Source organism: Drosophila kikkawai, chromosome 3R (genome assembly GCF_030179895.1).
Source record: "Drosophila kikkawai strain 14028-0561.14 chromosome 3R, DkikHiC1v2, whole genome shotgun sequence".
NCBI lineage: Eukaryota > Metazoa > Arthropoda > Insecta > Diptera > Drosophilidae > Drosophila > Drosophila kikkawai.
In genome coordinates, this window is record NC_091731.1 from 15,815,316 (window position 1) to 15,828,270 (window position 12,955).

General features: G+C 42.0%; 3 protein-coding genes across 4 annotated transcripts; 2 read left to right on the forward strand and 1 right to left on the reverse strand.

Moving 5' to 3' along the window:
• Window positions 1-755: 755 nt before the first annotated feature.
• LOC108084063 (uncharacterized) lies at window positions 756-3,117 on the forward strand. The gene is made up of 2 exons (XM_017180082.2): window positions 756-857; window positions 1,756-3,117. The coding sequence occupies exons 1-2, from the start codon at window positions 843-845 to the stop codon at window positions 2,953-2,955; spliced, it is 1,215 nt and encodes a 404-aa protein (XP_017035571.1). The 5' UTR covers window positions 756-842; the 3' UTR covers window positions 2,956-3,117.
• Window positions 3,118-4,084: 967 nt separating this feature from the next.
• Glys (glycogen [starch] synthase) lies at window positions 4,085-10,343 on the reverse strand. 2 transcript variants are annotated; one of them, XM_017180389.3, is made up of 5 exons: window positions 10,211-10,343; window positions 6,544-7,517; window positions 5,217-6,084; window positions 5,012-5,147; window positions 4,085-4,549 (listed from the first exon to the last, which is right to left on the reverse strand). In XM_017180389.3, exons 2-5 carry the CDS (start codon window positions 7,515-7,517, stop codon window positions 4,458-4,460), a joined length of 2,070 nt encoding a protein of 689 aa, XP_017035878.1. In that variant the 5' UTR covers window positions 10,211-10,343; the 3' UTR covers window positions 4,085-4,457. The 2 variants fall into 2 exon arrangements, with proteins under 2 accessions (XP_017035878.1, XP_017035877.1); XM_017180388.3 differs by lacking the exon at window positions 10,211-10,343 and adding an exon at window positions 7,603-7,755.
• A 1,603-nt stretch (window positions 10,344-11,946) lies between these two features.
• Hr83 (Hormone receptor 83) lies at window positions 11,947-12,842 on the forward strand. The gene is made up of 2 exons (XM_017180016.1): window positions 11,947-12,568; window positions 12,631-12,842. Exons 1-2 carry the CDS (start codon window positions 11,947-11,949, stop codon window positions 12,840-12,842), a joined length of 834 nt encoding a protein of 277 aa, XP_017035505.1.
• Window positions 12,843-12,955: the final 113 nt, after the last annotated feature.

A 12,955-nucleotide genomic window follows, 5' to 3' on the forward strand; every position in this document is an offset into this window, starting at 1 on the left:
CGATTAAACATCTAAAATAATAACAAATGCTTAATATTTGTATATTTACAGCTGAAATTTTATTTATATATAGGTATAAATAGATCAATTACTTGTTGGTAAATAATTAAATTTAGTTCTGTTGGTGTAATTGTTGAAGTTGGTGAGCAAGTATTTGGTTGTGTTGTTGGTGAATGGGAGTAGCAGTTGTTACTTTTGTTGTTAAAGCTATAGGACGGGCTTTAAATTGATAGTAAATACCGTCCATGTTTGTTTGTATACCATAAATTGTTGGCCACACAACCTTTTTGGGGGAGAGCCATCCCACTGTTTACTTGTTGAAAGTCAATATAAGTCAATATACACCTAAGTTGTCATAATATTTGACGTCACAGAGCAATGTGCTTATAGAAGACGGTGAGTCACTTTCAAAACATTCCCTAGATATAGCAAATTGAGCTAAAACTCTTAGAAAACGGATGTTTAATTAAATATTCCATTTCATTGGATTCCCCCATATCTGTTGGCAAAACTGACATCAAATCTAAAAACAGACTCAAGTGCGAAAATCCTTATCGGCGGTGAACTGGCGATAATCAATTGCCAACAATTTTATGCAGCATGCTGGAACTGTGAGTCTTTGAGTGACTCGATCGCCTGTTGAGTGAAAGCTTCGCCAATAATCAATTCATTGATAGTGTTATCGGGCGTTATCTTCAAGGGTAGGCGACGGGTTGGTGGAGGGTTTGTGGGTGGCGATACCACACAAGCGCTGCAGTTGAGACTCCACTTTTCGCACCAGCGGACGTAGTACATAAAACCGAGGCGAACCCAAGAACCGCAAAGCCGCCAAACACTCGATAATGCCGCATTCCGAGGTGAGTAATGAAAACGCGCCGCGGGATCATCAGTGTCCCGGAATTTGGCGCCGCTTTAGAGCTAAATTGAAATTGGTAGAAGGCCAACCAAGCATATTTTTGCGATTGGAGCCGATAGTGCCTTGAAAATTCCAAGTCTATTTTCTTTTATTCTCACCATTTCGTTATCAAGGAAGCATTCGTTATGAAATTTTTGTTGATTGGCAGATGGTAGCCAATTTAATGGGCCTATTAATAATGGAGATAAGATCACATAGTTCTCGGCTTACGGTACCCCAAAAGATGTAATGGTTTTTAGTATGGGAATAAGGCTTAAACAGTTTAGGAAGTTGGGAAGTTTAGAAAGTTATTTATAATATATATAATATATTTTTGGCATACATTAAAAGCTCTCCCATGGGAAGTATCATTTTTTATCATATTTAAGTGTCATCTATTTGAGTTATAGGAAGTATAACCTCAATCAAAATTGACACTTTAATTTTATATATATATTTTGATGATAATAATACGTTGTCTCTCTTTTTGAATTGCTTATGTTTAATTAATTAAAACTGAGAGCGATTTATTAGCACTTCACACCATATTTTGTGGTTCTATACATATGTACATATATATTTGATAAGGAAATTAGAAATAGTAATAAAATATTTACAATGATAAGAAAACTCTCCTCCAACAAACAACTAAGTTTGTTTATGAAAAATGTTCTTTAGGGGCTTTAAAAAGTAGTTTAAAATAGGTTTAAGCTGCAAATTGTACTTAATAAATAAAAACAGTTCAAGTTGCTTCTATTTAAAGAAGGTCTAGATCCCTTGTTACAATTAATAACCACTTGGAATTTGAAAATTGGTAAACTAACTGTATATACTGTATATTTACCTTGCACATTTTTCAGCTTCACTTGTCTGCGGTGGTTGGCCTCCTTCTTCTGCTGACCTTTGGCACCACCTCCGCCGACACACTGAACAAAACGATTGTGGTGCACACGCCGCTCCAGAACTACGATCAGCCCACTATCCGGGACTACGAGGAATGCCAGGCGAACCGGGACCAGTGTCTGAGTGTGTGTGGCGATGACGTATCCTGCATCGGAGAGTGTCCCGTTTGCCCGGAACTGTACGAGAAGCCACTGATGGTCCAGGGCGTGAATGACACGAATGTAGTGGCACCACCGCAGGCCCCCATGAACACCACCAACATTATTAGGCTGACGAACGAGATCAACAACATCATTGAGCACCAAATCCAAAACCGCAACCAAGTCAATGTCCAGGTGCAGCAGAATGTCTCTCAGGTGGGCGGACGCTTCGGATTGGGCTACAGTGATCAGGGATCCTGCTGCTATGTGGTGCGCCTGGATCGGGAGTGTGAGAAGAAGGGATCGGAGGGATGTCGCGAGAAGAGCCGCCAGCGGGTCTGCGGAGAAAGGTGCCAGGCGAGGGTGATGTTGGCCAAGCTGGTTGTCCAATGCGAGACTGAGAATCCCGACAACTGTCACGAGACCATCGAATATGTGCCCAGGCGGAGGAGAGCCCACTCGAGAAAGCAAGGCCAACCATGCCAGTACTTTGGCAACAATTGGCCCTACTTCACATGCGGCCAAGGCCACGGACAAGGCCAGGATCAGGGGACTTCTGAGACTCCCAGAGTGAAGCGTAGCACTTGCCAGCAGTGCCTCAATATGCCCTACGGATACATCCTGCAGAACGGTCTGCCCGCTCAGTGTGCAGGCTGCTTCCAGGGATTCGGAGCTCCGATGATGCCAATCTACAGTCTCCCCTACATGTACTCTCCCTATATGCCAGCATTCCCAGGCTATGGTGGCAACTTCCCAGGCAACGGCAACAGCATTGGAAACCAGAATGGAAAGGACAACGAAGTCACAGGATCAGGGGACGATGGCTTTGTTGTCTGCGACGATGATGACATTGAAAAGTGTCTGAATGATAAATATGGTTCGCTGGAAGTGGCACCCGAAAAGCCCAAGGAGGAGGATGAGGACTACGGAGTTGAAGCTCAGCGCCGCAGAAGACGACAAAGTGGCCGCCACTTTGTGCGATCGATTTACAGCAAACGAAACCGCAAGGATAACTGATTCGATTCCTAGTATTTGTTCATAGCTACGAACTCTTAAGATTTTCTGTGAAATTAAATTTAGATACATTTTACTGAATTACCACTGAACTCGCCATTTGTTTATAGAACTATTCCCAATAAAGAACTATCTTCGAGCGGTTTAAGCGGCTTGAATTCCTAAGCTATGTACTTTATTTACATATACATAAATTTAAAAGAGTCGCAAATATATACAAACACAAAGAGTGCTATCATCTTTATAAATAGAGCTTATCAAGCCCAGCCAAAGTCGGATGCCTCTTCGAAAGCCATCGAATGATTCCAAAAAACAGTTCATCAGAGACTTTCTTATTCAGCAGTCCACACACTCTCCCCATTTCAGGATGCTTTACTTTGGAACTTATCTCCTTTGGGCGCTAGCTGCCTGCACTCTTTGGCATGGTTCCTTGACGGATGATCTTCAGTCCGGGTACATATGCCTCCTGGATGATACGGATTCCAATCAAAGTGAGAGCTTTTGTCTTGCTGAATTGCGATCTCTGCTCGACCAAGTTGTCAAGGGTCACAACGAAGTGAACACCCGTGATGGCAGATTGGAGGACAAGCTGGAAGCCCAGCAGCAGCAACTTCAGGAGATGCAGACCAAGCTGAACAAAATTGAAAATCAACTATCAACTTTATTGAACAAGATAGATCCCCCTCAAAAAGCAGGCCAGGAGATGGTGGAACCGCAACTCAATTTTAAGCAGCAGTACCCCTATTTTCATCCTAACTCTTCCTCGTCCTCTTTATACGAGCAACTTTTATCCAGTTTCAAAGTTAATCAAAGTCCCGTGGCAACCACGACGCACAGAAGCGTCTCTAATAGAAACAAAAATGGCATATATCAAGATCGCAAGGAATTTGAATCTGCAATCAACACAATTTTTTAAAATTTCTTTGTGGAAAATATGAGCATTTAAAGTTGAACTTTCTTCGTGTTATGCATCATTTGGCCTTGTACAGCTAAATAGCTACCTGCCAGATGTCCATTATTTTTCCATATTCCTGGCTAAAGTAGTAAATAAAATCTGAAATCTAAATTTCTTTACCTGACAGCATATGTTATTATCATTCCTTCTGGTTAAATTTAACTACCACAAAGCGTGTACTTTAAATAACGATTTATTTGATAGGCAGAGTGAGGTGGAGCAGGGTTACAGGGCGGGGGAGACCTCATCGCTCTCCTTATAGACTAAACAACGTTTAATAAAATCTTTTCTTGTTGTGTATAATAGTACATAATAATTTGATTTGATGTGTGAAAACATTTGTTCTGGCATTTTTTCGGTTACAGGTAGATAGTTTCGTAGGCTTTTTTCTAGGTGAAGGAGGCTCCCACCTGGATGCCAACCCCCTCCTCTCTCGATGAACAGTGGTTGGAACGACGACTACTAGAACTTATGGTAATATTGCGCGTGTGCTGGTTTTAGTTGGTTTTTTGTTCGCTACAATTTGGAAGGCCTGCCTAGTGCCACAGTCCTACTTGATGCCCAGTTCCTTGAGTTCAGTTTCCTCGTCGACAGAGTCCTCATCGTCTGAACCATGCACCGATGGAGCCGGTGTGGTGTGACCTGGTAATAAAAAAAAAGATTTATTAGAAGCTTCATTACATATTTGTTCTTAAAGTCTGGCGATCTGTCAGTAGCTTGTGAGTTAAATGCATTTTATTAATTTTTAAAAATTCTATAAAGCTTGCAAAGTGTATATTTCAAATAGAAAACTTGTCTAAAAGTATACAACAAAGTGTTTTTTAGGTGCTAATCAGAATGTGATAACAGTTACATATGTAAACAAAAGTAAAATAAATCATTGTTTACTTTTAGACCTCAAAAACATTCTTTTTTTTATTTCAGGAATTAAAATATATTTATAACAATGTTATTGAAGACCCTGTTCATCTGTACGTTTCTTTGGAATGTCAATAAATGTTTTTATTTTTAATTTACAATCGACTAATTAAGGGAAGATATTAAAAATGCTTGCTAAAATTCAAAGATTTACTGAGAAATTGCCCTACTCTTCCTTCGACTTACGCGATGAGGTGGGGCTTGGCGGTTCGCTGTGCGGTCGCGAGAAGATCAAATTGTTGCGCGATCCGTAGAGTGTCAACTCATCCACATAGTCCGGATACACGGCCTGCAAGGCCTTGACCCTGGCCTGCCTGTAGTACTGCAAATAACAAAAAGTATATATTATTAGTTTACATTGCTAAAAATAAAGTGTTTGTGTTATACTAACAATGCCCAGGGTGCGCCAGTCGAGCAGATCGCTGAGTCGCTCCGTGCGATTGCGCTGGATGATGCGTTGACGGCGATTGAGGCGCGAGAACTCCATCATGAAGCTGGACAGCTGCTGGACGCTGTTCTCCAATCCAATGTAGCGGCGATCCACGATGTAGATGCCGTAGGACTTGGGATCGCTGATGTGCTCCTGCATGAAACAACCGAATCCGGACAGATTGGTGGTCACACTGGGAATACCCATCACCGTGCACTCGGCAGGTGTATATCCCCAGGGCTCGTAGTATGAGGGGAACACACCCAAGTGGCAGCCACGTACAAACTCCTCGTAATCAATGCCAAACAGTGGGTTCGTCGAGGTGAGGAACTCCGGATGGAAGACCATTTTCACCCGATCGTGCACCGAGTTGAACAGATGGCAGCGTCGAATGGAGGCCAACACGGGATCATTCCAATCATCGGCCACATTGTGTGTGGTAACCGGGGGCATCGAGTCACGCTGCATGGCAAACATACAGCGCTTGATCTTCACCAGATCATCCTTCTGCAGCAGATCATCAGGATTGGGAATATTACCCTTGAGGCAGGTGTCGAACATCCGCTTTCCCACCGCCTGCTGGACGTTGTTGATTGTGTCGCGAAGCTGCTTGATCACAGCATGTCCGCGCAACGAGTCCACATTGAAGTTGTTCGTCTTGGTTGGGAAGATCAGGAAAGCCACAACCGTGGTATCTGGCTTTTCGTGTTTTAGCATAGCATTTAAGCGAGCCAGGGACTCAATAAAGATATCGGCGCCCTTGTTACCGAACTCGTAGCGACCGGCGATGAAGAAGTACAGGGTCTTGTCCAAGTCAAAGTCCATGTGGCTATTGGGCAAAGGGAAGAAAGAGCATATATGGGCATATATTTTAAAAAAGTTATAAACTAAAAACTATCAATGTATATCTTGGTTCCCTTTAGTTCTGATACAAAACTATCAAACAGGAAGTTAGTTTGCTATCACAGAATGCAGTTAAAGGCTATGGGCTGGTAATTTATAATATATATAGTTTCCATGCTATTAAATCTCATTCTATGATTGGATTCAGTTCCAATTTAAAATCATACATGTAATCATGCCTTTAGATTACAGATTGTCATGTTTTCAATCGATCGATTAACCTTAATTCAAGGGTGAACATTGTACATTGAAGATTGACCACATTTCCGCATATGTTTTACGTAATCTAATTTGTCCTCTACTTACAGACAGTTTAGATTTCATAGATATTAAAAAAATATATATATTGGAGCAAAAAAAAAAAAGGGAATGTCCTGCAACTCACCCGTAGAAATGTCCTCGCACAAATTCGTTGATCTTCTCCTTGGCAACGGCATGCAAATTTTGGAATTCGTGGATGGCTGAGAACTTCTTGACATTCAAGCCATTGGGCGTGATTATGTCCGGCTTGCGCTTGAGCAGATGCTCCGCCTCGTAGCCCGTAATCTCCGAGACGGTGGTGAACACATGGGCCAAGTGAGTGGCGCCGCGCTCTAGGCAATAGCGATGATAGATCTGACGCTTGCCCGCCTCCTCGTCCACCGCAAATTTATCCAGATTGTTGTAGAAATCAGTATTGCCAGCACACAAATAACGTCCCAACAACGTGGCATGGGTGGTGAACACAGTGGCGATCTCTACCAGGCGAGTACGTAGAACAATTAGGGCCACGCCAGCTTGCCACTCATGGAAATGGGCCACAATCCGGGGGGCACTGAGCTCATTATTCTGCGAATAGGTTACGGCGAAATTACGGAACTCCTCCAGGAACTCGGCGATCATGAAACCCAGAATAACGGCATCATTGGTCTCGATATCCAAATGAGGTATTCCAATATGGCACTTCTCCCACATCTCCGATTTAAACTGATCCAGCTTCCAGGCAGCGGAACCGATATCGAACAGGATTAGCTGCGGATTACCATCCACCAGCCAGCGACCAGTGTGGATTTTGTAGCCACGCGACCGCAGCGAGTTTACTGCGTCCAAAAGGGGATTTCCTCTCGGGAACTCCATCTCCTCCATCTCAGTGCGGGCACAGTTCTCCTTGTAGGGACCCATCATGCACAGCTGCTCGCCCATCTCCTCGGTGGATACATAGGCCTTTGACCGGATCACCGTGTAAATGCCGCCCACCTTGTTGGCCACCTCCCATGCCACCTCGAAGTTCCAGCGATTCTCCCGCGAGGCGATGTCACCCCGATCAAAGTAGTCCTTCAGGTCCGCCCCGGACTCCACTCTCGAAAAGCGACGATTCATCTGCAAAGGGAAGAGAGGAAACCGAATAAGAATTAGTGGGGCACAAAGCTTAGTTTTGTATTTGTATTTAATTTGTTGATCGCACTTTTAAGGCGTAAGAGGTGTTCTCGTTGTCCTCAAAGCGATAGGACTGTTGTCGGCGCATCATCTTGATATGCTGGGGATTGTTACAATCTAGGCGCCGCTGATCTACTGGCTGAACCTCTCCGCTGAGGCTCTCGTTGCGGACTGATAGTGTCAACTAAATTTAGCCACCGGCTTGACCCACATTACAAGCTACGGTTTCTTATCAATACACTGGCACTGAGCGCAGGGATTGCATTATTTTGCGCATGAAAATTTGATTTAAAACTGTAGTAAAATAGATCTTTCTTTTTGGTTCTCTATTCAATTTCAAGATCAGAGGAAAAACTTTTAATTTTTGATCTTCAATCTTCAAGGTTTTAAGAGAGATTTAGGAACTCTTTTTCCCTTTTTCTCTCAGTGCAGCGATTGCTCTTGATGTCATAGTCGTTGGGCTGGTCATTGTCATCACACGCCGGTTCATTCGTTGCATCATCACGCAACGAGGTGCGATCGATCCGCTATCAGGCGAATGCAATTGCATCGGTGCAGTTTACGGCCTGATAAGCCCGGACTGCGGGGCTATGCGACAACTGCCCCTATTCCTGTTTTGCCCCTGACATTCGGTCGCCGGCGCATGCATTTATGTACGTGCCATGCGCCATTAGCCATATGCCATATAGCCTATATAGATGGTCGGACGTTGGGCTGTCCATAAACCATTTTCAAATGCTATTTTTGGATGTAGGAAATGGCCAAAGATGAGTTGCCAATTTTATTTGCATATGTATACAGGAAAATGTACCAAAATTTGTTTATTAATAACGTCACAGATTGACTGAACAACTTTTAACGCCTAAGTTAAAGTTAAATAAAAGAAGTTTATAAAAAGAAATTTCGAATATTTAAAGAATGTGCATTTCAAAATAATCCCACTAGGTCAACATGTATCCGGAAATACGAAAGCTAACAAAGACTATGATTTGTTTTTCTAAAAATAAAAATTATAATTTTAAAATCATCTACAAAGAGTTGACGATGAGATTAAAATGTTTTTTGAATTCGCAAAAAAAAATGTTTTATAATTTAAAAATTAAAGATTTAAAGTCACGAAAAACTATGAATTTAAAATATAAAGGATTAAAAAATTCCCAAGTTAAGTTATTATTCAAGTTTCTAGCCAATTAACGTTTATTCATTTTTCATTAGCCAAAATTTAAGTTTTTATGTGTCCAATGGACATTTAATTGGTTTTGTTCGGAACGACATTGACGAAGAACCAATTATGACTGAGCCTATGTAATATCTGAACACTCAAACAAACAATAGCTGTTATTAAAATCGCCATTTAATGTATTATTTAAGCCTTTTGACAAAGGGCACACACCCACCGATTATCTTATCTGTGTTGATATCATAAATTTTTGTTGTCAGGACTCTTACACAGTTGCAACTATTATTATTACGTTTTTTTCGATTTACACTTTCCACGAGAGTTTGGATTTAGTTAACTTAAACTAGTAAACATTACTAGTTAGTAAAATTTTAAAACGAATACCTTTAAAAACTTTAATCAACATAAAATTAATGTAAAATCCATTAGAAATTTAATAAAAACTATATTTAACACTCCCACTAACTTTTAGCCATCTAATCTTATTTTATTTATTTATTTTTATTTTCACACTTTGTTCGGCCTTTAATCCACTTGCAGCCGCTAGAGGGCGCGTTCGGCAATTACGGAGAAAAGAGATCTCTTCAAGTGCATTTCTCTCCTTCTCATTCCCACACACCTTTCACTCGGGGAACTTTGTTTGAAAACAATTAACGCAGAAATGCAAGAAAAAGTAAAAGTGATATTTAGACACTAGGGCCGAAGTCACTCACAATTGAGGCGGCAATTTCTTCTTACACTTGATTATTCTTATTCAATTGAGCAAGGGGGGAGGTAAAAATTAAGGCTCTTTCGCCCCCTCCCCTTCGCACACAGACACGCACTGCTGCAACACAACTCCAACAACAAGAAGCGGCAGCTGAGAGACCCCAAGTGGGCTTGTGTTTGTCTGTGTGTGTGGCAGAGATATTTTTTCATTGCCAGAGCGGCGGCAGCTAAAAGTCAAATAAAGGTCAGTGGCAGTGCTGCCGCCGCGACGTCGCCGCGAGCAGAGCATTAAAAATTGTTCACCATTGTTGGTATAGTTTATTCTTGCGCCCCTTTTTGTTATTGTTTTTTAATTTTTTTTTTTCAACCCGCTCAACAAGTTTTAAACTTGATAATTTTGTTGCTGCAGTTCCTGAGAGAGAGCGAGAGCGGGAGGGAGAGGTGAGCGCAAAGAATTCGCTTTTTTGTTGTAGCTGCGGCGTTTTTTGCAAGCGGCCGGCGCATTGATAAGGTGGCTTATCACCGCTTTTTGTTTATGTTTCACGTTTATCACTTTTCCAGGCAGGTAGTGCGAAAATCTATGTTTATATATGTATGTGCGTTTCTGTATGGCGTCCGCTAGGCGCCAATTGCAAAATGCAACAAACACCTGCTGATAAGGCAATTTGTTTATATTTGCAAGTGGGTGTGGGAGTACTTTTCAAGTAAATTGGCACGCGCGCAGCTGTTAATTATACTTAAAATTCACCTTAGGCTACAGCAGTCGCTGTTGTTGGCAACACGAAACAAAACGAACAACTGAAGAGGAATTTGAAAATAAAAAGGAAACCCATGGGCGCACTGCAGAGTGGGAGTTTGCGCAGAGCGGGAGAGGAAAGCAGAGAGCAAAGAGGAGAGCGCAAAGGTAGAAGGTGTGACCATGCGCTGAGCGGCGTAAAATACTGATTGAAAGTAGATAAAAAGAAAGGTGAATACAATAAAGAAAGTGTAAGAGTCAAATCCGGGAATTCCCGGCTAGGAAAATTTTATAATAGCGCCGAATAAGCCCATGAACACAGGAAAAGGAAAATATTATTCCAACAAGAATAAATTTTTCGAATTTTTAATTTGCCACAGCTTTGTTTATAAGAATAAACTTTTATTTTTAAAATAATCTAAGTTGCAAAACATTGGGTCCATCAAATAATTACTCTCATATCAAAGCTACTCCTGCTGGACTTCTCACGGCCACCTCAAAATACCATTTGGAATCATAATGGTTATATCCTCCGCCTGGATGCAGCAACCTGCGTGGACATCCTTGAAATAAACCTGGCAAGATATTCCTATGACGAACAGGAAGACTAATGAAGATTTCATGGTGAGATGTTGCCTGGAGACTGATTTGATGTGTTCTTCCATGACTCCATTTTATAAGCTTTCATTTGAAAATAATTTAGCTGAGATAGCAAAAGTTAGGAAAAGTTTTTGGGAAAAATTACATTTTTTAGTTCTAGTGAACTCATTATAACTTTATTTTATATATATTATATATATATTATTATTATATATTATATTATATGGGAGCTATCTATGTATATACTTAATCAAGGCTTGCTTAAGCCTTATATAATACTAAAATAAACTTTATGTGCTTGCAATCTCAAATACAGAATATTATAGTCAACTCTGTTTTTGTGGGATATACCTTTTTCTTCCTTCACATATGCATTTGTAGTTAATAAACCTTTGAATCCTATGTATTTCGGGTATAAAATCATAAAGCGAATAAACTTAATGGTATGTCAATAAAGGTGTGTCAAATATTAAAGTTCTTTAGCTAAATATAACAACGCATTAACCGTGACTTACAGCTAACGTAAAATTAACCCTAGTCGCCGGAGAATTGCAAGGATCTGAACCCCAGGTGAGCATACAAGCCCAACCCCCAAGCTCCACCTCCAGGACTCTTTGCTATTTACTCGGAGTGTCAGCGCTAAGGACTTCAGCGCGGACACTTGAAGTGGCCAGCGCGCGTCCAATCACAGAGCAAAACAATAATTGTTTACAAATTGTTAACACGCTCGGCAATAGCGGTATATGATTGTCACTTTTGACGCGCAACGCCTCTGCCGGGAGCGTCTCTGGCAAACAAAAAACTACAAATCACGCTTGGAGCACAATGCACTCCTACACTGTACATTGTTTATCCCTTAAAAAATTAAGAAGAGCTTGTAGATTTATTACTTTTCATAGTAGATATTTTTTTCTGCTAAAACAAAACCAAAAAAAGTGATAATAAAACTGTAATTAAATACATTTTTACCTTTATTATTAATCTGTATTGAATAGTTTTTTTTTACCCCATAACTCACTTTGTTGTTTCCAAGTGTATCGGGTTTGCATATCCTTTGCGGGCTTGGGACATCCGGTTCGCATATAAAACCGCCAATATTCCTTAGAATCTGATTCAGTCGGACGCGACTCTTACTGACGGCGGTGACCATGTCGAGTATTATTAGTGCCTGCTCGGTTTGCGGCGATCAGAGTTCCGGGAAGCACTACGGCGTGTCCTGCTGCGATGGATGCTCCTGCTTTTTCAAGCGAAGCGTGAGACGGGGCAGCAGCTACGCCTGCATTGCCCTCGCCGGGAACTGTGTGGTGGACAAGGCTAGAAGGAACTGGTGTCCCTCCTGCCGCTTTCAGCGATGTCTGGCCGTTGGAATGAACGCCGCTGCCGTCCAGGAGGAGCGGGGTCCCCGCAACCAACAAGTGACCCTCTACCGCGGCACCCGGAGGCATCCTGCGCAGCCTCAGCCTACGGCAACACCGCATTCGCAGGCGCTGCACTTCCAGATTCTTGCCCAGATCCTGGTGACTTGTCTGCGCCAGGCGAAGGCCAACGAGCAATTTGCTCTGTTGGAGCGCTGCCAGCAGGACGCTATCCTGCAGGTGGTGTGGAGCGAAGTCTTCGTCCTGCGAGCCTCCCACTGGTCGTTGGACATCAGCTCTATGGTGGAGGGATGTGGCGATGACCAACTAAAGCGGCTCATCTTTGAGGCTCAGCAGCTGAAGGCCGACGTGCTGGAACTGAATTTCCTGGAGACGCTCATCCTGTGCCGGAAGGGTAAGTTGCATCCATCACTACTTTAAAGCTTGTTTTTTAAATTAAATTACTGCTTTTTAAAGAATTGGCTCTCACTGCCGAGTATTCAGTGATCCTGGGAAGTCACTCGAATGCAGCCCTGGTGTCCTTGGCTCGGTACACACTGCAGCAGTCAAACTATCTGCGCTTCGGGCAGCTCCTGCTTGGCCTCAGACAACTCTGCCTGCGACGCTTCGACTGCGCCTTATCCTGCATGTTTCGCACCGTAGTCTGCGATTTATTAAAGACACTCTGAAGATGTTCCTAATAAATAAAATAGTTAACAAAAAAGTTTACTTTATCTTCTATATGTATAAAAAGTGTCACCTTTTTTGTAAGTATAGATAACTCGGCTTGTACTGTTGTCTT

Coding starts and splice junctions, on each gene's coding strand:
- Hr83 (XM_017180016.1), top strand. CDS start 11,947: ATGTCGAGTATTATTAGTGCCTGCTCGGTTTGCGGCGATCAGAGTTCC. Junction 12,569..12,630: donor GCTCATCCTGTGCCGGAAGG/GTAAGTTGCATC, acceptor TGCTTTTTAAAG/AATTGGCTCTCACTGCCGAG.
- Glys (XM_017180388.3), bottom strand. CDS start 7,665: ATGATGCGCCGACAACAGTCCTATCGCTTTGAGGACAACGAGAACACC. Junction 7,518..7,602: donor ACACCTCTTACGCCTTAAAA/GTGCGATCAACA, acceptor TTCCCTTTGCAG/ATGAATCGTCGCTTTTCGAG. Junction 6,085..6,543: donor GTGCGAGGACATTTCTACGG/GTGAGTTGCAGG, acceptor TTTGCCCAATAG/CCACATGGACTTTGACTTGG.